This window comes from Cygnus atratus, chromosome 2 (assembly GCF_013377495.2).
Source record: "Cygnus atratus isolate AKBS03 ecotype Queensland, Australia chromosome 2, CAtr_DNAZoo_HiC_assembly, whole genome shotgun sequence".
Taxonomy (NCBI): Eukaryota; Metazoa; Chordata; class Aves; order Anseriformes; family Anatidae; genus Cygnus; species Cygnus atratus.
The window spans coordinates 58,336,868-58,363,673 of NC_066363.1; the positions used below are offsets into that span (position 1 = coordinate 58,336,868).

The 26,806-nt window shown below is 41.7% G+C and overlaps 1 protein-coding gene across 1 annotated transcript in view; it reads left to right on the top strand.

Moving 5' to 3' along the window:
- EGFR (epidermal growth factor receptor) overlaps positions 1–20,529 on the top strand; it is a 163,107-nt gene extending 142,578 nt beyond the window's left edge. Inside the window, exons 20-28 of the mRNA XM_035552537.1 lie at positions 2,069–2,254; positions 5,684–5,839; positions 6,678–6,753; positions 7,993–8,139; positions 10,082–10,179; positions 11,141–11,308; positions 11,404–11,451; positions 11,600–11,705; positions 12,750–20,529. Of these exons, the coding sequence (XP_035408430.1) occupies positions 2,069–2,254; positions 5,684–5,839; positions 6,678–6,753; positions 7,993–8,139; positions 10,082–10,179; positions 11,141–11,308; positions 11,404–11,451; positions 11,600–11,705; positions 12,750–13,126 (1,362 nt within the window). The 3' untranslated portion in view covers positions 13,127–20,529. The remainder of the gene's footprint in view (positions 1–2,068; positions 2,255–5,683; positions 5,840–6,677; positions 6,754–7,992; positions 8,140–10,081; positions 10,180–11,140; positions 11,309–11,403; positions 11,452–11,599; positions 11,706–12,749) is intronic.
- Positions 20,530–26,806: the final 6,277 nt, after the last annotated feature.

Consider the following 26,806-nt stretch of genomic DNA (forward strand, 5'->3'; position numbering starts at 1 on the left):
TTCAATAATCTCATATTCTGCAGGAGGTTGGGGATCCCTTATCCAGTTCTGCTGGAGATCTTCTTTAATCTGGCTGCCTGGAGGCCACTCTCATCCCACGGGCTCTGAAACAAAGAAACCAAATGCAGTATTAGCACCTCAGAAGAAACTGCATTACATCATGTTTTGCTTAAGCTGGCACGTCAAGTAACAATTCCAGGGCCAGAACATATTGCTTAAGAATTGGGGTTGTTTATTTCTTGAACGTCATTGCTGTAATATCTTTGTTTAATAATAGTTCTTACCAGCTTTACAGCTATGTGACATCTGTGGAGAGCTTGTTAGATGATGAGTTTAGCGTTATGGTATTTCATTTCTTAAGCTCTTAGAAAGTGTAGATTTGCTTCTTTCCCTGCCACAACAGTACCTTGACTGTTATTTTAGGCTTTAGGGGGCTGCTAATCTAACGCTCAATTGCCAAGGGATGATTAGTTGGTGTCAATTCAGATGCTGAGTTATGATGCTGAACTAAAAGTTCACTGCGTGGAAAATTTCCCATTTATTTCCCATTGTGTCAGTTTTCAATCAAAGGGCTTTAAAGTGCCTAAAACTGAAATAATATAAATCTGACACAAAGTAGTAAAAAAAAAAAAAATCAGCTCTATTCCCCCCCCCCCCCATTGGAATTCATTCTTTGAGCTGGCACTTGACAGAGGGTGTCAATACAAATATAAATATCAAATTTAAATCTATAATTAATTTTTGCATGCAGAACCCATGAAGTGTGGGGCTTTAACATGACCCCATTACACTGCACCAGCCTCTGAAGAGATCTCTCTTCTCTTAACTGCAGAAAGAGCAAAGAAAGAGGAGCTACCTTGAGTACCTTTCACAAGTACCTAAAGCTACATGGGATGAACCCAGGCTTGAAAGTAGAGTTTTTCATATTTATGAAACTCAAACTCAGAATTCCAGTAGACCAAAGGCTTTATTGCTCTTTTTTATGAAATTTATAAATACCTTCTTGATATCATTTACATTGCTACATGGGTCTAAAATAATTTTTCCAACTGGGGACAATATTTTCACCAGTGTTGCTTAAAGTAAGATGTATTCAGGTTTCTAAAGAGGTGAACTGATTATTAACTTGTTTGGTTTGACATGGACTGAAGAACAACATGGACAAAAAGGTCTTGTTTCTTAAAAAGTGAAGCTGTCAGTCCCATCCTAGCTGACAACTTTTGACTTTCTGGGTTAGTACTAGCCTCGACAGAAGTGCAGAAGTCTCAAAACTGCTGGTTTCCAGTCAGATTTGTGAAAATATTTGTGGAGGGAAAAAGCCATATGACACATTCACAGGTTTTGTTGCCCTTGCAGTTAGATGTTCAAAATCACAGAATCATAGAATCGTTAGGGTTGGAAAAGACCTCCAAGATCACCTGGTCCAACCATCACCCTACCACCAATATTACCCACTAAACCACGTCTCTAAGCACCACGTCCAACCGTTCCTTTAACACCTCTAGGGACAGTGACTCCACCACCTCCCTGGGCAACCTGTTCCAACACATAACCACTCTTTCTAAGAAAAAATGTCTCCTAATTTCCAACCTGAACCTCCCCTGGCACAACTTAAGACTATTCCCTCTAGTCCTATCCCTAGTTATCTGCAAGAAGAGGCCGACCCCCAGCTCCCCTGAGCCTCCTCTTCTCCAGACTAAACGCCAGTTCCCTGACCTTCCATCAGGTTCCAGCTGGTATCAATTTTTTAATTCTTCTTAGGTCTGTGAGCTTTGTCCCCAGGACTTGATGTCCAGTGTTTGCTTGGTGTACTGGTAGCAGGAGACCATCTCTACTCCTGCATCTCAGCGATACTCCAAGTGTTCAAAATCTAGACCTTGCACTGCATGGAAAAAACTTGGTCCACAGAGTCAGAAACAATACTTTTGTATCTGATAGGCAGCACGTAGTTTGCATGTAGTATTTTAGCAAGCTCTTGAACTACAAACTTGTTTTATACTGCCTCTAAATATTTCTGTCACACAGAAGGGAGTGTATCACATCACTTTCTTCCATTCTTTCTTCTCAGGAAGCTTATGTGATGGCTAGTGTTGACAATCCTCATGTGTGCCGCCTGCTGGGAATCTGCCTGACTTCCACGGTGCAGCTGATCACCCAGCTTATGCCTTACGGCTGCCTCCTCGATTACATCCGAGAGCACAAAGACAACATCGGCTCCCAGTACCTTCTCAACTGGTGTGTGCAAATTGCCAAGGTAAGCTGACCAGCACACCTCCAGGGGCAGCTAGGACTCAGACTGCAGCCCAGTGATCTGGCAACGCGTCATGTTTTTTTCCTTACCTGTCCGTGTAAGTCTCCATATTCCACCACACCCCATAGTTCCTAGAAACGTTATGCACAACAGTAAGCTCTTGCTTTGTTTTCAGCAATCTACCATCTTCAAGCTGCTGTGCAAACCTCATCATCTCTTCAAATTGTTCCCAGGCAGTGTTATATTGTCACCAGTGCATTTACATCCAAACCAAACACCCGGTAATGAAATGACAGTGATGCAATGAAGCTGCGGCAGAGAAGGGAATAGAATTTGGCAATTCTGAAACCAAAATGCTGCTTCAGTTACTGGATTCCTTTGGCCTGTGCCACAGGGCAAACACTGATGTTAAATATGACACTGAGAATGACTCTGATTTTTCAGGCTGTAGTCTCTGTGGTCTGGGGATTGAAACTGCTGATTAATAAATACCAGCTCAGCCATAGTGTAGGCTGTGTGTGACCAAAAGACATTCAGGCACGCCAAGTCTGCTCTGCAATTTATATGCACTGAGTTGGTGCATGTAATCTGATTGCAAGGGCCACGCTGCCAAATAAAAGCATCATTATCACACCCAGCACTGGCTGCCTGCTTGTGCTAAACTCAGCAACAGAGCCAAAGAGAGGTGTAGAAAAGGAGACAGAAGTACAGCCTCTAGCCCTTATCGGCAAGATGCTGCGTTTAGAAGATGGTTAGGTTTGGAAGAATGGGGCAAAAACAATAGCTGCAGTTTGTATGACATTTGTTGTACGTGAGCACTGTTTGCAAAGCCCAAGTGCTTTAATGCTGCTTATTTCAGTAACTCCGGTCCTGAAGTTAACCACACACTTACAGCCTTATCGGTCCCTTGAGACCTTGTATACATCTCAGGCTCTCCTGGCTGTGGTTTGCTTTCAGGAAACATGCTGAGGACCTCAGAAATATATCCACCAAAAGTACACAGAGCACATTTTTCATCTCGGTGTGTGTACTTTTTACAGCACATTCCTCAGCAAATGAATTTTAATTTATGCATCCACCCGGGATGTGAACTGCTGTTATTCTGACTATTTTGCTCTCTTGTTTAAAATCAATTACCGCTCTGTCTAGGTCTCACTCACTTTGGAGGATGAGCTAGAGGCCACATTCTCCTCCTTTTCCTCCTCCTCCTCCTCATTGCTTTTTAAGGTGGCAAAATCAATCCCCAAATCAATCCTCAGGGCATCATATTTGTTGTGCGCTTGCCCAAAGTGTTGCCATTCACAATTGTTAGCTTCTGTTTGATTTTTTTCACGTCAGTTCAACGTTCACCCATAGCAACCTCCACCCTCTCCAGTGCTGCTTGACCTTCAGCATGCTCCTTTGTGTCGCTCTGTACTGAAGTTCTCCTCAAAGCACTCGTAAATCTTGTGTATGGCTTTTTCCCACCAATGAGTCTGGTGTTACTAATCTGATAAAGTCAAGCCTGATATTTTGACTTTCTCTGACTCTTTAAAATGTACTTTTTTGGGAAGGAGAAAAATTGTAGCAAGTATATTTGTGTCTGGAAATTACCCAGCAGGAGACAAGTCCACTGTGAAGCTTTTTGTTTCTGTTTTCACAGCTTTGAAATAATTTCTCTTTGTATTTTTTACAAACATTATCTTTTACTGAGGTACACAGCCATGTCATTCAGACAAAATGTTATGACAGAGTATATACACACCATGTGTAAAAACACTGTGAAGTAACTGAACGCATTAGTCTCACCCTTAATGATGAAAATAGCTTGAATCCCAGGCCTGCACACAATTATAGATCTGCTGCACTTTCTGCATGAGCAGTTCAACATCTCCGGTGTATGGTTATGCATGTGCGCGAGTCTTTTGGCTATCTTAAATAGATGAGTGCAAAACTGATATTCTGCTTTTCAGCAGCTTTGAGTCCTAATAAGTCTCTGCAGCAGTACATGTTTAGCAGGAAATTTTTTGCTCTACTGGGGCGAGATTATGTGATTTTTTTTAAGATAGTCTGTTTCATGTCGGCAGCTCAAGTTTTTTTGTTTCAAGAGCTCTGCTCATTAAAGATATATTTGTATAATTAAATGCATGCTCTTGGTGGCATTGTGCCAGTTTGTTTGGGTGGTTTGTTTTGGCAACATGAGCAGCTCTTAGTGCAGGGGTGAAGTTCTGCTGAGAAAATGCAGTGGAGGATTCGCTGGTGGTCCAGGTTAACAGTGGGCTTAGGAAGAGGGTGGAAGCTGGAAAGGAATTACTCCCTCCAGTGCTCTGTCATCACATCACAGTGACCATTTTGGTGTCAATTTTGTAGGCGAGAAGCACTTTTTTATTAATTCTTTCTTCATAAAAATACAAGCACATAAGCTACTGCCAGCAGAAATATATCGACTGGGAGTAATTGTGGTTTTTAGAAAGGATCTTGCAGGAAACTTAGAAATTGTGAACTTTTTGATTCCATACACCAAGAGATTGGAGTTGAGGGAACAGAGAATAATCTCTGTGGTCAGAGAGGCAGATGTTAGATTCATGCCTTAAAAGTCAAAACAGCACAATTAGCCATTTTATCTTTCTGAGAGATCTGCAGTCACTCCAGAGAAAAGTCAATTCTTCCTCAAGAGAAGTTGTACCAAAACAGCACGTATGCTATGGTGAATGCAGTCTAATCATGGGAGGCAGTGAAACTGGAAGAACTTGCCTTTTCAAAGAGGACTTGAAAATAGATGCAACTCTGAGCTCAGCCATAAAAAGAATTTTATTTTATTTTTTTACCTTTTTCCTTTTATTGCCTTTACAGCGTATGCCTAATTGTTAGCAGTGAGAAGGCAGAGCACATGGTAATGAGGCACAGAACTGGTAACTTTGAAGGATTAATTTATTTTTACTTGAACTCCTCCCAGGCCATTCGCACCTAAGTGCTCCCGATGAGGTTGGCCTGTGTGCACAGGGCAGATGAGAGTTACTGTATGTACTACGCTATCCTGAGGTCACCAAGGTTGAACAAGTGCAGCTGAAAAATGGGTTTGTCCACTCATTTGGCAGCACTATCCTGATTTTATGTCTTGAACTAAATTCTAGAAGAACCCCTGCTATACCCGCTGCCACCCCTTTTTTCTCTATGACTCCACTGGAATATGGACCCACAAAAAGGTTATTAGAGGGTAGTACCACAGCCACCACCTTCTCCATCTAACTGCAAGTGCATGCCCTCACCCTAACAATCAGAATCACGTAATTCAAAACAGCAAACCTTCTTCTGAACGAGGGATAGGTTAACGTGTGTAAATGGTGCTGTGCATACAGTTACCACTGAGCAGCTGAAGTTTGACAACTTGTTTGTGCATCAAAGCCCAAAGTGTGTATGTTGGATGCCAACCTCTGGTCTGTTGTATTGCAGGGAATGAACTATTTGGAGGAACGTCGCCTGGTGCATCGTGACCTTGCTGCCAGAAACGTCCTTGTTAAAACTCCTCAGCATGTGAAGATCACAGACTTTGGGCTGGCAAAGCTGCTTGGTGCCGATGAGAAGGAGTATCACGCAGAGGGAGGCAAGGTAAAACACACCAGAGGATGGATAAACTGCTGCGTGTTCGTTGGTGTTTTTGCTCGTGCATGAGACTTTCTGTTAAAAACAGGAAAAAAAGAGAGTGGGCTTTTCAAAGGGCTCAGCTGCAATCTCAGCTTGCTGCCTTTGAAGACTGTGGGAGTCCGCTGTGCACAGCCAGAGAGCAGTGTCAGGCCAGTGTGACTGCAGTGGGAGCAGAGGTAGCAGAGCAACAAATGCTTTTGAAATTCCCACCCAGAATGTCTGGGAAAAACCAAGGTTATTTAAAAAAAACATTGAAAAAAAAGCCTGTCTGAATTCATCATGTAGCCAACACCAATAACACTGTACAGTTTATGAAGAGAAAGGGAATACTGTGTATTTATAGCAGAAGAAAGACCTGTCAGACTTGGTTCAACATGCCTTCAATGTTGTACTACGTGCTGATGGAGGGAATGTATCCTGCTGAGAAATTAAAGAGAAGCTGCTTGCAAATATTGCAGAGACCATAAATGGAAACCATATGAGCACAGATCAGTCCTCATCATACAGCCTGAGACTAGATTTCTTACAATAAGAGAAGGATAAAAAAATATAAATTGGACTGTTAAAAATATTGTAAAGATTTCTAATTAACTTAAAACTCCGCAAGTTTCCAGGTTCAACATAATAAATTAGAATAATAATAACGACTCAGAAGTTGCCTGCTTTGCCTCTCAGCTGGTTGTGGTTTTTTGTTTTTTCTTTTCCTTTCTTCAACCAAACTATTGGCTTAAACACCACCTGGTGGTAAATATTGCTGATAAAATTTTGATCTGTCTTACGGCTTATTTGTGAATTTTCCTAGGTTCCTATTAAATGGATGGCCTTGGAGTCAATTTTACACCGGATTTACACTCATCAAAGTGATGTCTGGAGTTATGGTGAGTCTAAAAACATAATTATTGTGGATGTTCTGGAACAATTGCAGTGACTATGCAGCGTCCTTTATTCTTTTTGTTATCTTAAGATTGAGAGTCTAAACCTAAATCATGGGCCAAAATCACCTATTCAACAAAGTAAAATTCCCACAAAATTGAGTGGTGGTGAGGTGTAAGATGTCTTACAGAATATGCTTTCACATGATGAGCCCTTCCCTGACCGAAGCTGCAGGTAGGAGACTGCACTCCATGTGGTCACCTTCTGCTGAGGCTTTTCTTCAGCATCTTCATGTGGAATAGAACTGGACGGACAGTAAAGCAGAATAATGAATGGGCAGACTTAAAACTATTGGCCAAGCCGTCAGTTAGTGTCAATTGGTGTAACTCCACCGTTTTCTGCCATCGCTATTTCAGGTGATAGCAGAAACTTATTTTGTGGTGGTGGCCAATGTGGTGGCCTAAAATGTTTTGGAGTCCTTACCTACCTGTGGTTCAGCACAGGGCAGGTGGTAGGATGTCCTGGTATCGAGAGGACAATAGAAAAAGGGAATCAAAGCAATACCCTCTGTAGAGAATTAATTTTATACTTGGTATAGTTCATAAGCCAACTTTAAAAAAAGAGGAGCCAAAAGGAAACTTTTCAGAGAAACTTGCTGCAAAATTTCCACTCTGTGTTCTCTTATACTCCTGGAAAATGTTTAGTGCAGATGGTCAAACCCTGTGTCCTGTTAGAAAAAGGCCTCTGCTCCCCTTAATCCATTTATGTATCTTGGCTTCCAAAATCTTGTTTTGTATCCTAAGCTACCAGACAATCACAACAGCTACATCACAGAGTATGTGGTATGTCAGCAAACGACACTGAGGCAGCTGGTTTACACATCTTTCAACAACTGCTCTTGCTCGTCTCCAAAGAGATAATTTTAAACAAAAAGACAACTTCCATTTTTAAAACCACCTCCTAAGCTTGAGTCAGGAGTTGATAACCTGTATTTCCTTTCTGTGGGTCTGGGAAGTCTGTGGGATGTTCAACACTAAGATACTAGTTGAGATTAAAAAAAAAAAAAGCATGATTTCAACCTGTTTTATTAATTTGTCTCTCTTTAAAATCATGGCAGAAAATGCTTTTTCTGGATGGGGATCTGGCTCTCACAGGCAGACACACTCCTGCTGCCTCTTTGCGCCCAGCCAGGCATCCTGACTCCCACCAAACCTCTGTCATTGTCTTCTTCTTTCCCCCTGCAGGTGTGACAGTTTGGGAGCTGATGACATTTGGGTCCAAGCCCTACGATGGGATCCCTGCTAGTGAAATCTCCTCTGTCTTGGAGAAGGGCGAGCGTTTGCCCCAGCCCCCTATCTGTACCATCGATGTGTACATGATCATGGTCAAATGTGAGTTCAGACAGTTTGTGGGTACTCCTCTAAGCTCAAAGTGGCACTGTTGCTTTCATTATATCATATTTCTATACGCTGAATTCTTGGCAACAGCATGGAAGTATGGTTATGTGAAAAAGATTGTGTGCTCCTTTTACAAGATGGGTGCCATGAGCATAGACACCACAGCACTGGCAGATGCACTTCAAGATCCTGAGTTCCTCATCTGATTTCTTCCCCATTTTTTCAATTGCTTCTTTTCAGCACACAACTGTTGCAGTAAAATAGCACAAGAGGTAGGGTGTCTCTGAAGCACTTTTTGACCAGATAGGGCACAGCAAAGGGCTTCTGAATCCCAATCCCCTTTTTCATCTATGTCAGCTGCTAGAATGTCAATTACCTAGCTTTCTACATATCCCCAAAGCCAGGGCTGGGCTTTATCCCTGCTCACTAGTGTTTGTGAGGATGCTGAGAGGCAGCCCACTAGGTGGCATTTAAGACCTTCTCATTGGAGCAAACAGTACCTATTGCTGAAATAGGAGCCACGCTACCACGCCACTACTTTTGGGGACTCCTGGAGCACCTGCGCATTGCTGTGTTGGGACAGGCACTGCACAAGAAGAGCCCTATCCCTGCGCTCACTGAGGTGAGCAGGAACTGGATCTATCTGTGTCCATCAGCAGTGCCCAGATCCAAAAGCACTGTCCTGGAAAGCCCTCCTCAGCAATGCTGACCCCTGCTGACACCTCAGCCCCCCAGTTTTCAGCGTTCCTGCCGTAGGTCTTTGAAAGCACTGAACTACAGCACCTCCTTGGGAGGCTGAGCTTTTGTGAAGCAGGGCAGCTCCATCCAAAGTTATTTACAAAACAATTTTTTTTTTAATAAACAATATTCAAACATATGCAATTAATAGATAAATTCAGAAATACTAGATGCTACTTCTGCGACTGCAGCACATTTCCAAAAGATCTATTGTGTCTGAAAGTGAGAAGGATTTCTTTAGTTGGTAGGAACTGCACTGGAAGAAGTTAGCAGGGGATCATATATCCAGCACGGCAAAAAGTGACTGCCACTGATGAGATTTTGTTTGATGCACATTTCAGATGTCATATTATGATTTCGTTCCTCCATTAACTTGGGTAGGCTATTTCTTATGAGTTCTCCCAGACAAACTAAGCTTCACCTTTCATATTTTTAAGTTTTGAACGCAAGAGTCTCTACATCAGTTCATCTGTTAGTTGATATCAGAAAGTGTGGGTTTCCTAATTCATCTCACATGTAAAGCTACCAGCATAAGTATTAGAAATCTCTTCTAGCATTGATCCGCACTAAGCTGTAGGATTTGTTTTTGTTACAGTCCACTTACTAGTTAAATACAGCTTAGGTATGGTTAATCTTTCAAAACACCCACAATGTAGATGTTTTGAATTTTAGAAGAAATATGGTACAAAGGGCAGAAAACTGCAAGCGTTGCTTCTGCTTTAGACCTCCAGGATTTCCTGAAGCAGTGCATTAAGGAATAGGCAGTCAACCCACAGTTTGACAGGCACCTGCTGAAGCTACTTTGCCTCTCCTCCTTCAAGAGCTTTTTCAGAGCAGCCTAGTTTGGACCGATCCAGGCTGGCCCCCCATTAGCTGTCCTGAGGACTGTTTCCTTACTGTCATGTCGTAGGACCTGCCTGCCCTAGCAGGGGCAGGCCAGCAAGAGAGGGGACAAGCTCAGCCTGAAGCTTTGCCGGCATTGGCGTTTTACTACCTCCATCATTCTTCCAAAACTGCCAGGTGTGCATCTTAAATGCTGAAATTCACACCCGCTAGTGGCTGGCGAATGAGCTTTTTATGGTGATCCCTCACGGGTAGCTGCTTTCTTTGCACCATGCATGTATGCTTTATTTCAAGTTCTGTGTTCGATTGCCAAAGCAACTTTAACTGTGCGTTGCTCTCCCTGCTGTCCCGCCAGGCTGGATGATCGATGCAGACAGCCGTCCCAAGTTCCGTGAGCTGATCGCGGAGTTCTCCAAAATGGCCCGTGACCCTCCACGCTATCTTGTTATACAGGTAGGAAACCCAACAGTAGCAACATGTCTGATGGGCATTTAATATGAGGCCCAAAATGATTTATAATGCATAGGAGATCATATTCCTGGCTTGGACAGGTTCTCCACAAATGTTTTTTTTCCACTTAAAAGAAGCCAGACCCCACGGGCCCATGTTCTAGTGGTGTGCTTCCTGCTGGGGCAAAATGATTTCTCCCACCTGTACCACTTCTGGGTGCTGCAGCAAAAGCTTTTGTTATATTGGCATTTACTTGAAACTAAAAGGTACAGCGTAAATGGCATAGATGTGAGGGAGCAAAAGCTGACTGAAATGACAGAGCTTTATATTTCGTAGAATAAGAGAGCTGAATCTGTTGTACTGTTTATCTCCCTGCTGGTGAAGGATTATTTCCTGTTAAGTGTTTGCTGAAACATGATGTGGGAAGGGAAGCCATTTAGGAAAATGAGAGCAGTTGCAGAATAGATTTTGAACATCCTCTCTGGCTCTGATGATAAAAGGAAACAGAGCTGAGCTGTTCGTGATGCTCTCTGCAGTGAGAGCTCATGCTCACTAACAGCATGAGTTGAGAAAATGTATTCCAATTAGCATTTAACACATGCTGATAATTTAAGGCCAAGTTCAACTGTTGCCTTCCAGGTCTTAACAAGCTTAGCTAAAACCCCACACGGAATTTCGAGACCAGTCAATATTTTCTTAGTACTGGTCCCAGTCTATGCCCAGTAACATACTGCAGTCATAAGAGGAGAACAGAGTTTGAACCTCTTAAAAATGCAAATTTTTTACAGCAGTATAGATGTTGCAGGCCCAAATTCCCCCAAACTCTAGGTAAATTTGGTTAAATAAACAGATCAAAATATTGCATCTTGGGCTTCTTACTGAATTTCTTTGTCTCTTAGAGAACAGGATAACGAGGGCTCAAAGGGAGCCTGCGAGTCCTTTCTCACACTGATTTGTCTCATAGGGAGATGAAAGGATGCACTTACCCAGCCCTACGGATTCCAAGTTTTATCGCACTCTGATGGAGGAGGAGGACATGGAAGACATTGTGGATGCAGATGAGTATCTCGTCCCACACCAGGGCTTCTTCAACAGTCCCTCTACATCCCGGACTCCTCTTCTGAGTTCATTGGTAGGAAGCATTTCCTCTCTGAGAACAGAAAAAGCAATTTGAGAGTGAAGTGTTTCTCATGATGCCTATATTTTCTCTCTTTCTCTTTTTAAAAGAGTGCTACTAGCAACAACTCTGCTACAACCTGCATCGACAGAAACGGGGTAAGTGGGGTGACTTGTAAAAAAAGGAGTAGCACTGTGAGATCATTTTTTTATTGCAACTCCCCTCCCTCCATTTATACATCATTTGTGTGAATCAGCTTCTTCAAAACAGTCTCTTTAATACTGATTTTCTTCACTTCCAACCTAGCAGGGGCACCCAGTGAGGGAAGACAGCTTTGTCCAGAGGTACAGCTCAGACCCAACAGGCAACTTCTTGGAGGACAGCATAGATGACGGCTTTCTGCCTGCTCCGGGTGAGTACCTCTCCTGTGTGTCCATCCCAGAGCCATTCATTCACAAGTCATTTGGTTATATCCCTTAAGATTCTTGCCTGAATATAGTCGTTTCCCTTCCTTTTTTAGAGAAAGGAAGCAGTCCAAATGCTTCTTGCCTTTTTTTGCTCAGTAAGCAGGAGTGAAAATGGAAGTGCATATCCTTTCTTATACTTTTCTGGCCACCTCTCATTTCAGTTCCTTCACAAGCCACGTTCCTCATGTTTGCCATGTGTGCCATCACATTGGGGAGTTTGGGTGTGTGCATATATGTTTAAAGCTTTCTACTACTTCAGAAAATAGCCTATAAAAATGTTTTTCAACCCGTAAACCCTTTCTGCAATATAAACAGTTTTCTGGTAGTGTCACTGCTGTCAGATGTTGATACACAGAAGGAAGCTCACAGTTTCCCATTTACTTACAGTGTGGTAGTTGTAGAGTGAGCCAGAAAGTGTGGAAGGAGTTGGTGCTGGGTTAAGCAGTCATGATGCTTTTGATATAAAAAAAAAAATCAGCCTTCTATCCCTTCCCCCAAAAAACACAGCTGAAAAGACTGATAGACCATGCAAGGGATGGCATGTAAGTGAGATGTGGAGTCTCTCTTGCTGCCTGTCCTGTATTTTCAAGGTATTTGCCTTGTCTCTAAGCATTTTTCAAGGGAAATGGCTTCTGGCAGCCAAACTTCCTGATTGAAATTTCAGAACAGTATCTGGGACATAGCCACCCACACAACACTAAAATCAGCAGTAGCTATTTAGCAGTCTTGTAGTCAAAGTCACCCTTCTGCTGCTTTGAACACTGAACTCCTGAAGGTGTACTCCAAGGTGGTGCACTTTGTGCCACAGCGTGGCAGTCACTGCGATTGGCTCTCTTCCCCACCTGATGCAAAGCTGGGAAGTTTGGTGAGGTGCTGTGTGTGAAAAGCATGGTGCAGCTTGATTAAAACTGCACCTCAAGTGATGCAAACGACTGCACTAGTTACACGTCTACATTTTCAGTATCTCGTTTGTTTGTTTTTAACTCCAGAGTATGTAAACCAGTTGATGCCCAAGAAGCCATCTACCGCGATGGTCCAGAATCCGATCTACAACAACATCTCCCTCACAGCAAACTCAAAGCTCCCCACAGACTCGAGCTACCAGAATTCCCACAGCACAGCCGTGGACAACCCCGAGTATCTCAACACCAACCAGTCTCCACTGGCTAAAACAGTCTTTGAGAGCTCTCCTTACTGGATCCAGTCAGGTAATCACCAAATAAATCTGGACAATCCTGACTACCAGCAGGACTTCTTACCGAAGGAAACAAAACCTAATGGTCTCTTGAAAGTTCCTGCGGCAGAAAACCCAGAGTACTTGAGGGTAGCAGCACCAAAAAGTGAATACATTGAAGCTTCAGCATGACCATAGAGAATTTCTTCTTGCAGTAAGGCAAGCCAGACTCGTGGTTAATCACCTGGCTGCTGCAAGAACAGACTCTGCTCAGCGTGAATGGCAACCACAATGCATCAATAAGCACACCTTCCCTTTTCAGCGCATGGGCTGAAACTGCAAAGCCGATCTGACAGGACGGTTTGGGTCTTTTCTTGCCCATTTCCATGTATTAACTGAGGTGCCTACACTGCACTGAGATGCGTGTTGGAATGGAGCAAGATCTTCCTGTACAGGAGAAATATGGATGCATTCCTTTTGTTTTCAAATGGTAGCATGGTAAGAAGCCACTCTGGGATGAACTTGAGAGCTGTACACATTGTACAGTCAAATTCCTTTCTACAGCGTGTATTTTTATAAATGTTTCTAACAGAATTTTTGGATCTTTTACAAGATCAGATGCTTGTACTGCTGGTCTGTTATGTGGTGCTCAGATCACCAGCAGGAAGAAAAATAATGTTACTAAATAGTTTTCCAAAATTCCTGGAACGGAAAAAGTTGTTCCAAACCACCGGATTTTTACAAATTGGCTCCATATACTGCTTCTTGGCACGAACAGGGAAAGTGCATCTGGGGGACGTATGGGAGATTCTGTCCACAGCAGGATGGGGCGGATCACTCTGGGGAAAACTAGCACGAGGAGCAAATGGCAGGACACATCACCTACTGACCACTACTGCTAAAAGCGGACAGGAGGAACTCAGCACAGAATCCTTTATAGATGTTTATAAAGCACTCACTGGTCTGTTTTGTAATGGTCAAACACAAGACGTTTTTCTGATCCATTTTATAGAAGCTGTAGAGATGTCAAAATGTCGTTCTTCAACAAAACTGTTAAATGTTGCCGTAACTGAAAAATGAAGTGTCAAATAATGTTTAACAGTCTTTAATTAAATGTCAAGGAAATGCAAATGGTGGCAAATTGGAGCATTCGTGAGACAGACAGGATGCACTATACTAAATTAAACTTGACTAGGGCAAGAAACACAGGTAGCTCTAGCCAAGCAGTTTATTTCCCTTCTTAAAGGGACTCCAAGCAGAAACCATCCTGTATATAACTTGGCAAAGAAAAGGGTTGTGTCAGCGTTACACTTTCTGCACTTCAAGGCAAAATACAGCCAATTGCTGCATCAGGCCGGGGCAGAAGCTGAGGTTATTTGCCTCATCATACCTCTCCCTTGGGTTAACCTTTTATAGCCCCTGTCAATGCAGGAGGAGCGGTGAAAATGGTTTAAGGAAAGGAAGAGTAATCTGGAGTGACAGAAAAAGCTGTCTTCTTTTGAAACACAGGGCCGCCTACTGCTTCTTTAAACACCCAGCCTGGTCTTCAGTTATCAGTGTGGAAGAGGCAGACTAGCCAAGGCTAGGATTTTAGCTTAATAGTATATAGACCCTGTGTGTTAACGGTGTGTCAATCACAGTAAGTGAAACAGCTATTCTTTCGAGGGATCCCTGTTAAAAAACTTAAACTCCTCTGTCATTAACATTTCTTATGAAGGTAGTAGGAGTAAAATGCCCAAAGTGTAAATTCAGCCAGTAACTTAGAAGCAGCTTGGCAGTGCTATTTTAATCAAATCATTAGCTCAGAAATCAAATACACATTTGGCAATTCTGGTACGAAGGCCATTAACTAGTTAAGTGTTAGGAACGTACTTGAGGTAGCACTTTAAGTAGCAATAAATTGTTAAATGTGTGCTTCCACTGTGCTTTGAGTCTATCACCGCATGCTTCAGTTTAAGTATTGCGTCTGGACTCCAGGATCAAGCAGAAAATCCTTAAAACATTGGTTTTACAGATTTATTGAGGAGTAAAGGAGAAGAGTGGTCATGTGAAATGACCCTTTTTAAGGGTAATGCAGTGGAAAATGCGTTAGTAACTTCTGTGTGTGGTCTAGTTCATCAGCCATCCTGCAGTTTGGGGTAGAGAAGTATATTTGGTCAAAATCCAAAGGTTGTCCTGGTGTGCTGTTTCACAGATTTGTGTCACTGTGACCAAGTCCCAGCCACAGCACTATGGAAGATGCAGTATTTGATTATTACTTGTTTGTGTTTAAGACAATAACCAAAATTCAGTTTGTATGTCCAACTTGTGGCAGATTTCTCCATGCATTCCTGAGAGCAGATTTGTTCTGTTGCTCTCACAAGTGTGCAGCGTGTATGCACAGGCAGTGCTTTTCTCTCCACCCACTACCCCAGCAGGAATGTAAATAAAACTAAAATGTATTTTAACAGAAATCATGGATAATTTTCAGATTGCTAAATCTGTTATGTCTCCAAGCAGAACACTAGAAAATCACACAGTGCAAGTTTTCTGCAGGATCTTTCCAACACTATTACACAGAAGAATGTATTGGTGTTTTGATTTAACCTTCTATCTAAAACAAGAAAGCCACTGAGAAGTAGCAATATGTATCACCAGCATTATGTAGCATGAAAATTATTTAATAAAAGTTAATTTGCTTGCCTTTTTAAAGTAATTTAGGAGGGATTCAGTAGAGACTCATTACTAGTAAGAGGGGAATGCATCTAATATTAAACAATGTAAGTTTGAAAGATCATAATTTTTGGAATATACTGTTTCTGATGAGAAAAGTAAGAAAGAGGATTTAGGACCACAAGCTCTTGATACAAGCATACAGGAAGATTCCAGATTTGTGGGATTAGCTGAATTGTGAAATAATTCTACTAAATATGCACCCTGTAAGCCATGATATGTAAATAGGCAGCTTGGTAATGATTCAAAAGCCAGCAAATGATAAATGGGCAGTGCCTCGAGGAGCAGATACAGTGGCACTGGGAGTGGATGGGAATGCACAGCTCCAAGGCTCTTGCTGGAAGCACAGGTGTTACAGGGTAGTGGTACTTGTAGGATAACAGGCATTAGCAAGGTATCCAACCATTGCCACTGAGATGAAAAAGAAAAAAAAAAAAAAAAAAGCAGCTGAAATACTGTTCTGTTGTTGTTGTTTCTTTGTTTTACCCCACTGCAGGTCATAGACCATGTAACAGCAAATATATCCATGCACATCACAGTTGCTTGTAAAAGCAAACATGGTCAGGCAGCAGTTTCGGCGGGGGGGGTCATGGGACCACCTTGCTGATGCAGTGTTGTACAGAATGCAGGCTATTGAATGGGACACAGAAGTTGTGTTTTTTCAAATACTAGAAAAACATAAATGCACTGAGAGCTTACGTAAATCAGCATCCAAAAATAACTTAAAACTTCTGCTGCTGTCTCCAAGGAAGTGCGGGTATAAAATACCGTTTTTTAAATGCAACTAAATAGGGAAATGTAACAGGCAACAGCCACTATTAAAAGCTAGCAGAGTCTTACTAATCCAAAAAATAACGATTCCATTTTCACTATATTTCTCATGGAAGGCAAAATGACAGCACGCACAAGTTAGGGCTCAGTGTCTCTTAATCATAAAGCAGCAGTTGACAAGGAACTGTTTTTGCAATAATAATGTAAGCACTACATGCTCAGAGACTTTTAATAACTGCTAAGTATATGAAAATATAAGTCAAGAGTCTTCACATTACTTTGATGTTTTCCAGTGTACACTGTCAGTGCACTTTACTTCATTTGGGCCTTGGGTTGTTTTCTTCTGCTGCAAAGGGAGTTGGCTTGGGAAATCTCCTTCATGTTGCAATACTTCTTGTAGGGTAAACCCATCTTAGAGGGCGGGATCTTACTCTTGTTTCCAGCGGACAGGCTACAGCACAGTGAGTTTTCTAGAGGAAGCAGTTGGAAATAGACACTGTGCCTGGTGGTTTTTGGAACATCTCAGGGTGATTCCCTGTCCCCCCAGGTCGTGGTCAGATGGCTGTATGAAGGTCCAGCATTACAACATATGCTCCCATGGTTTATTTGAAAGGAAGGCGCTTGCGCAGGGAGAGTAACGCCAGGTTTGGGGCAGGGCCAGCCAATCCATCCCAAGACAGCTGCCAAATTTGACAAAGGACATCACTGAAACCATTGACTGTTCCTGCAGGTGTGGGTGAGAGTGGATAGCTGCACACTCTTGTTCCTGCTGCCAGATTGAAAAGAAGTCTGCTGCGTTTCTGCAGAGATTGCCTGTGCAAAACCCAGCATGCTCAGCCTTTGTGCTATGGGATGATTCTCGCCCCAAGCCTGAAGGGTGCAGCCAGGGCTGCGGCAATGTTACAGGACCCCAAGCAGCTCAAGCAGGTCCCATCACAAGGTGCCTGGGGTGTCCTTGGGCTGTCTGGGGGTGCTCCAGGATGCCAGTGAGAAACTTTGCATTTCCAGACAAGCACTCATTTTTCAGATTCAGAGTTCAACATATTCTATTATGACTGCTGCCTCTCCAGATGAGGAGTTACAGGATGCTGGCTTTTATTTCTCCCCATGTTTCTCCATGAGAAAATGTCTGAATCAGGACAAAGTATTAAAATGTACCTGTGTCCTCCTCCTGAAGAAAACTGTATACTGATGAAGTGTCAAACTCTATGTATAACACTTAGCAAGAATGCTTTGTAATGTTTTATCACCACTGATTCAATTTTCTATATTGGAATCCCATTTTCTAGTGTTCTTTTTGTAAGTTTTATCTCTTTGTTCCAACATACAACTTTATAAGGAGCCTTTAAAAAAATAGAAAGTTTATATAAAAGAAAAACACGACACCTTTAAGTAGCTTTCTAAATAGGCTGCATTAGGACCAAAGATATAATGTCTTGTTTTCTTGCTTTAAAGGAATAGGGTATTGATCACCAACCACTTCCACAGCATCTCATTACAGGGAAAATCTGCAGAACTCATTGGGACTGGGCCATAGTGCCACTGTGCCAGGAGGGCTTGACAGGAGGATGAGGCCTGTCCATAGAAAACTAAACCAAATATCAGGACCAGGTAACACTTCAGGGCCAGATCTATGACCTCTACGCAATTTTGATTCATTGTCTATTGAACACAATTGCTAAACAAGGACACAAGAAAAAAGAAACAAATACTTTATGCTTTGGCTCAACATGAGGAAAAAATACAATGATGTGAAGATAAGACATGATTAGATAACTACTTTTTATGTGAGGAAGTGTGTAGGCTGGCAGAGTTTAAAATGATAATACTTTTGGTTATGTATTACTTTAATTGTGAGGGGGAGTTGAAATCACGGCACTTCCATGATAGGCTTTACTTTCTGTCACACATTCTGCCTACTTTGGGCATTGTGTGTATTTGCAGATCACCTGTGTTACCATAGCCTGGTGGACTGAAAATTATAGTTCATTCATATGAGTAAGAGGTACTGCACATAAATCCCTCATTCTTTTACATGGGAAGATGAAGGGGACAAGGAGAGAAAGTGTGGAGACAGTAGGCTGTACCACAGGAAACCCTCAAAGAAACCCTCAAGGAAACTCTCAGTAACATCAGAGAAAAAGGTTTCCTGACGAAAAAAAGAACAGAGGACCTGGCTGGCAAAAGACACGTCACTTCTGCACCACTGCAGTCAGCAGGCAAAATACCTTTGGCCAAGACTTGGTGCTGGTGCTCCATCATCAGTTTTGCTCTTGTCCTCTTACGTGTTTCAGCTTTGTTGCAGATGAGGCTGTTTGGATGTAAGACAGAGTGGGTTTTGCGGTCTCTCTGTACCTTTCTTTTTGAAGTAATGGATTTTCAAATTAATAAAGTGAAAAGAAAAATAATCAAAACCACAGATGTGAACCTATCAGCCGGACTTGCTGAAGGTTTTCTTCTCATGTAGCTGATACGGTACATCTTTTCCAGTCACTCTGGAATTTAGTCAAACCATCCTCCTGACCTCTCACAATCCATCTGAAGACTGTGGAATTTCAAATACCATCAGTGCTATCCTCACATTTTATGAAAGGGAATATGTGAAGTAGTCGTCTGCATGGTAGGAAGGTTGGCTCACATACCTAGGTTTCTTTTTAGTCCTACATTCCTAACGCTGTTCCTCTTGAAATTAATGGGATGTTTGACTTGATTTCACTGAGAGTATAAAACAAGGCTAATGTTGAGTGATTTTGATAATCAGAGATCCTATGGATCCATTGCCCCATTTTAGGCTACTTTGTATTGATCCAATCAATTGAGTATAAGGAATAATGTTTTGGTTTTAATGAACTGTCAAGCAATATACCCATAGATACAGACGGTACCTTGCAGCATTGTAAAGTTACTCAACTATGAAAGCACTATTTGTACAATAAGAAACTCTCGACTTTTATATGGTTTAATAGTTTATACTGTTGATCAAAGATTGTTTGTATATTGAGCGATAAAAAATGAGGTGTATATTATTCTTTTTAATTGTTTTTAATTTTTGGAGAACTCTATTGTAATATACTGTTGTATTTGGGGGGAAGAAAAATCAGTGGCTAGCTTGTAGGGTTTTTAGGCAGACAGGAACTCACGATAAGGGTTCTTTATTGGTTGACTTAGATTTTCGTACAAGTTGTCACCTTGGGGATTTATCCAGAGCTTAGTGAAACTAATAACAAGACCCTTTCTTCTCTCCAAGACTCTTTGGCCTCTCTCCATATACGGTACTGGAGTTCCATAATGTGAGCAATAATACAGCTAACAATTGTGAAAATTGGAAGTGCAATATGAAAGCCCAGGTGCTGCTTATCAGGGCGCTAATAAAAGCTGCTCTTTCAAAATGCATGGCAGGTTCTCACTTCAGTTTTATGGCAAAAGCAGAAGCACAGTCAAAGCAATCCCTCAAATTCTCATCCATATTACATTTGGCTTATGAAGCCATACTTCTGGCCATCTGTGAATTTCATAGTCATGTGTTGTGCAACAGCATTGCAGCAGGACTCTGTGGTAAGGAAAGTCAAAGTCTCAACTAGAGTTACATACATGCAAAACATTTACATTATTATATGACACTAGCAAGAAAGAGAAATTCTGTTAGCAAAGCCAGTCAAATAAAGCCTCAGGGTCCCCCAAATATTGGTGTTTAATTATCCAACTGGTGGAACATGTAGCATACAACAGGAATTGCAGGGTCCTAAATGTAACAGAGCAAAATACATTGGGTCTACAAGACACTAAAGAAGAGACGAGCTGGAACTGACAGTACATGTTCAGCCTGGATGAGTCCCTGGTATCGTCATTAGTAAATTAAATTATTTCTGTCTTTATAGATTAACTTTGTACACAGGAAGAAAAAAAAAAAAGCCACTACAGCACCTTTCTCATTTTCATCTTTCCATCCAGTCCCTTCCAATACTAGGCTGCATTTTTACCAGCTCAACTTATTTTATGCAGAAATGATGTAGTCTTAATCTTCATATTACTGGTTCTCAGAAATGTCTAATGCGTATTAATGCATGATATTTTTATTTTAATAAAAGTAATTAAATAAATCTTTGCTGTTTGGGGGCACGTTTTTTTTTTTTCCTCTTTAGTGATCACCTGACTTGGGAAGACTGTATATACATATGTTAGTATTAATATTATTAGCTTGAAAAGGAAAATGAAACATATATGTCCCTTAATTTCCTCTGTGAAGATCACAAAACCACTTACAGATAGATTCAAAAGTCTTCTTTATCAGGCAGGAAACTGTTCATCCATGTATTTCACATGTAGGAAATTAAAGGCACAGCAATACCCAGAGAAATGGAGACACTGATGGAGATAAATTCCCCTGCTAAAGAATGGGGTGGGCATAGAAATGTGTGGATATTTGGGAAGAATAAGCATTCAGAAATTCCACTGATCTCCGTTCAAATAACTAAAACATAAAAAGTGACAAAGGATGCAACAGGACAAGACAGCCAAAGAAACACAGCTGCAGTGTAATCCCCCTATCTGCCTGCACAGGATATGATAGGTTAAGATAAGATAAAGAAAATTGCTATTTAAAAATAGGAGAGGAAGGCAAGTCTCTGCCATATCCTTCCATCATTATCCTCAGCAGCACTGATCAAGCCATGCCCTTTACTACTCCTAAACTCAGGCTGGGACAGAGCAAAGCAAACCTTTAGGAAACTCATTTGAACAAGCAACAATTGCATCAGATCATGTAAGAAATTTCCAGGATAGCCAGTAAGAGCTGACACACTCTGAGGAGGCCCACAGCCATAGCCAGACCACCTACTGCAGCACCCAGGACAGACCTACATGTGCAGAGCATCACTGAAGATGGGAGAGCTGGACCAAGCCTTCCTGTCTATGTGGCCAGGTTTCCTGTCCCAACACTGGTGGCAGCCACGCTGCTCACACAAAGGGCTCACCAACAGAAAAGTGTTTCTCCATGTGGCATCCAGGCTGGCGCTTACTAATCCACCAGCTCAGCCTCCTTGAAATTGCATTATGTTTGTTGGCAGAGATGGGCTCAGATCAAATGTTGGTGCCCACCTGAGGCAGACTCATGGCAGACCTCCCAGGAGCGATTGACACTGGGACTGCAGGTACCAAGAGACACATCCTGCACAGGGTGCTTGGTGGGGTGGCTCGGCTTCCTCCCTGTGGGTCAAGGTGGACAACTTTGAGTCCACCTGGAAGTACATACACTCAACAGTAAGCCCCCAGACCCAAAATGTAGATTATTGCTGCTCTTCATTTGGGAGAGGAGCTGAAGATAGATAGAGATTAGGTGGTGCTTTAAATTGTTCGCTGGGAACTGAAATCTCTCTAATAAGCACCATCTGTGCAGTGTTTATCACCAGAGCTCGTATTTCAGAAAGCCTTTTGCTTTAAAACCTCTTTCTTTATGAAGAGAGCAGAAGGAACATCACTTAATGCATGTGTTAACCCCAGAGACTGCTGCTTTCGGTGAGTTACAGCCCTGTGAAACTAAACCAACTCAGAAATAGTGATTTATTTGTCTTCTGTATCTAGTATCATATGAGCTGGGTTTTGTTTGTTTTTTCCTTCTCATTTGTTCCTTTTGAGTATAGATATGGGTTGTAGTATACTTTACTGGTCTCTGTCCCTCTCAGGTGGGAGCTATGATTACACAAGAGATGGCCATTCTTGCCTCACAGACATTTTATTTACTTGTATTTGTACTGGCACTCTTAACAAGTCAAAGTGTAGTTAATAGGAGTCACAGCTGGCTGTATCGGTTTCTGTCTAGTCGTCAAATCATCAAAAGCACCAGAGTTGTTTGTGAATTTAGTGATGGTGGATAACAAATACAGCAACGTGTGACCTCTGCCACTGCGAACGGAGACGGAGCCAAGCCAGGCCCAACCCTCCTGGGCTCAATGGAAACATAACAGTGAGGCAGCTCTTGCACAGCAGGGTGGTGAGGTCCTCCCAGCCTGTCCCCCGTGGACAGCCCCACCGTTTGGGGATTGTAGAAATGCAGCTATCAGAGATTTCCAGAGAGAAAGCTTGTGAAGTTTGCATGGGCTCTGAGGCCTGCACTCGGTGCTTCGCGCCCAGCCAGCATGTTGCTGCTGCAGCAATGACCCTTGCTGTTGAAAGCAGTGGAAGGAAAGCTAACAGTGCCCTCTCTTGGAAGAGAAAGAAACCGTATACAAATATATAGCTTTAATATCCGTCTCCCAGCAAACAGAGCAGAAAAAAATTAAAAAATAAAAATAAAAAATAGCTTGCATGGGCGATTTATTTTCCAGTCCATTCAGAGTACAGGTTCATGCTACATTTAATCCAGGCTAAGTATGGGCTGCTGCTGTAAAGGGTCACTGCACTGATCCGATGGAAAATAAATCCTTCTCTCTGATGGCTTAGTTTCAGTGGATATGCAATGCAATTACATACCCAAGAGATCTGACATCTGACATGGCAATGTGTGTCCCAAGGACATGACTGTACTCCTTGGTGACAAGTGTACGTCCTCCTGCCCTCAAAAGCTCTTGTGCGTGTTCCTGTGAAGTACTCCGTTTCCATAGGACTCTGTTATTTTTCATGTCATGCAAGAGAAGCAATATTGTGCAGATAATGCTATGAAGAGTTAAAATAATGCAGATAGGCTATGTCAGGACAAAGGAAATTAAGTTCATTTTTGGCTTGTGATTTTTAAACTGCTTGTGGGAAGTAGTTTTTCTCCAGACTTCCTTCTTCATATGAGGAGATTCCAGCATACATTCGACCTCTTGCAAAGTAAATAAGCATATATTTGGTGAAAAGTCATGGTCTTGTGTAATCCTTCCAAAGTAAAAACTTCCATATATTTTCAAAAATTATTATATTGGCCCCTGTCTTGCTAATACATTTTTTTTTTCTATTACGTGTTTTATTGGTTCAGAACACAATGGAGATTTGCCTAAAAAATCTGGACAATCTGTGTTTTGTTGTAAATAAGCATGTTGAAATTGAGTTATTAGTAGATGAGGCTCTGAATTTTTCTCAGATCAAGTGCTAAGTGAACAAACTTAACTCCCATCACACATCAGCTGTGTAGGTGAGCAAAAGCAACAAAATGTGCCAAAAACGGGGTTCTTAGGGACCTTTTGTGTTTGCAGAGGGCAACAGACAGATCTGTGAGACACGTCTCCATAAGTGATAAATAAGAGACCATGGATCTGTGTTCCTCCTGAAAGGTGGACTGCTTTCTCCCCGTTTTCATATCTGTGGTGTATGGCAAAACCATGCTTGTTATATTTTGACAATCATTTGAAGAGTAAGCAAGTGGGCTGATACCCCTGCTGAGGAAGTCTTTGTGTGCCAAGGGAATGTTAGCCCATTACGTAGCAGGCAGCAGCAAGATATACCTTCATAGTTACCTGATGGTGAGGCAATGGGCATTTGAAATCAATATGAAAAGGTAGGCAGGCAGCAAGCAACTCCTAGGAGAAACTGTGATCTATATGTCATTAAACAACAGTTATTAGAGGTATCACTAAGGCCAAATTCATCTTTGTATGTATCCTTGTTAGAGTGCTAATTACATTGGCTTCTCTGATGCTTTCCTTCGTTAAAAGCTGGTTCAGACCAATAGGGCACCTCTCCTAAGGGGACAACGGTCCCTGGGAAGCTTAAAATCATTATGCAGCAAGAGATGAGCCCATTGAGATGCTGGCAGTGGGGATAGCCTGGAGGATTTCCAGCAAGCTGGTTACAAAGGGAAGCCAGTGTCAAGAGACAGGAGACTAGAAGTGGCACATTCAGACAACACAAGGTAATCCTGCAGAGACCTCCATGGTGACACTGGCTGCTTCACAGTGGGCAACAAAAATGTAGGTTCACAACAACCCTGGGAGGTAGGAAAACATATAGTACAACAGGAAAATGAGATCAAGAAACACAAACTGGGCTGGTGTGGGTTCGCCTAATAGGGAGGGAGAAAATAGGGTTTCATGTAGCTGCATAAGAGTTGTCAGGATGGAAGAACAGCATCCTTCTTAAGGAGGAAGAGAGAACTTGGAGGAAGGATGAGAGAAGACATGTCAGAGACTCTGACAGGCTTGGTGGGGAGGGAGAAACTGGTGTTTTAAAGAAAAGTGGGGGGTTGTTTCAAATTTTGTATCAGACTTTGGTTACTGTTTGAGTGCTCTTCAGATTTTTTTATTTTCTTTGGACTTGTTTCTTCATCAGAGGAGAATGGAAATCTACCAGACTGCTTGGAAAACAGACCCCTTTACTGAGTGTGACTTTTGCAAAGAGATGCTGGATATGTGGTCTTCAGGTCTAACTGCTTGCAAAGAGGTTTGTTCAGCAGGTAGAAAAGGGCATAGGCACATATATAGTCTCTTGAAGGATGCAATTAACTATTTTGCAAGCCTATAAGCTGCTTACATAGAGAAGATATTACCTCAAAGAGTGTTTAATGAGTTCATATCTGACATCTCATCCTGAATGCTGGGTTACTGAGTATTGAAGTTATCATTCAAAATGTTTACCCAGAAAATTTTCTTGGGTGGAAAGACTGCTATTAATTATTAACATCTATTCCAAACAACTCTAAGGACCACAACATGAATTTATGCTTTCTCCCACAAAGAAGCACCAAAAAATTACTCAGCGGCTATCAGGAAATCAATAACTAGGTTTATTGCAAACTGAATTACCCCAGGAGGATACATGCCCTCTTTCTCACACACTCCTTGAACACTAGATTTTAGCCACTGGGAGAGGAATGATATTTTGCCAAACAGACCTTTGATCTGATGACACAGACAGAATTTTAACAATACTGATGGAAACTATAGGGCAAGCCTGGCTCCAGCCACACTTGAAACACTTTTGGTGGTTTACTCTCATTCACCAAGCAGAAGAATTATTGCCTATTGCTACGGCTGCTTCAGCTCTCCAGGTAGTATAAAGCAATGGGGTCCAATTGGAGCCCTGCTGGCTTACATCCACTGAGCCAATGGTGCTTTACATCAGTTTACGACCTTATGGCTTATCCTCTATTAAGTTAACTATAGTATTTACCTTGAGACATATAATAGGGACACTCTTTTTTATTGAAAATGTAAATATATAGACAGTGACTACTTTCCCACAGATGGTGAGAAATCAGTGTTCAATAAACTTGCAGTGATAATGTATAATATCATTTCAAGAAAAAGAGGTAGAATTATACCATTTCACTTCAACATCATATTACTACACAATTAGTGTTTTAACACAGGTTGGGCTAAAAAGGCTGCTCAGCTGTGAATTTGGTCTTCACTGTGGAAATGCGTTGTGTTTTTCATTGAGAGGAAGTATATATCTTTAGAAATTTTTATTCTGTGCATTGTTCCATCTCAACACAAAGTTACTTAGCAACACTGCTGCTTTTCTCTAATGATCTTCTTCTGTCATAGAGCTTTAGCTGCTTTTTATAGGGAAGACTCATTTCAGCATATGCAGAACCAGGGCTGGCAAATGAAGCAACAACCAACCAAGGAACTGGCAGTGACTAAGATGAAGTCTAATAATTTCTATTTGCATCTTCTCAAGGCAAACTCTAGTCTTAGCTATAAACATATTCAAATGTGTAAATGCCCCAAAACATATTTGTACCTATATAACCTGTTTCATAAACCTACTTCTATTAGGTATAAAGTTTTCCAACACAACAATGGCCTCACATAGTGAAAATTTAATAAATTATGCTTATCAAGATTGCTGGCAGAATAGTATTAGCTACTTTATTAAATATAAAAATATAATCTATTTTGTGCAATGGAGACTGCTGTTTGCCTTGTTACATGCTTCAGTTCCTGTGCAAGCTTACATGGTTGATAAAGAAGGGCCTGGTGAGTTTAATGAAGAGAAAGGCTAGTATCTTGATTAAAACAGCAGAAAGTTCTGAGAATTAGACTTGATTCCTGCTGTTATTGCAGAGCCCTTGTGTTCAAATGAACAGCAGACACTGTAATGCATGTTGTTTAGTACTTGGTTCTTTACCCTAAATATTGTTATTTTGTATGAAATTTTATGGAAAGAAGGTTTTTGTCTAACTTGCCAATGGCAAAGCTGTTGTCACATCTTTTCTATCTCACAACAGACAGTATTATGCTAAGCAGAACAGAATCACAGAATGGTTGAGGTTGGATGGAACCTCTGGAGGACATCTGTTCCAGCCCCCGACTCAAGAAGGGCCACCTAGAGCAGGTTGTCTAGAAGGAACATCAGTGTGGGTTGAAATTTTCAACACGAAGTTATTCACACAGATCTTGTTCAACGAGCTTTACTTCCTGGGTTGCAAGGTCATGTTTCGTGAAGTCAAGGGGAAACTCTGATGGACGT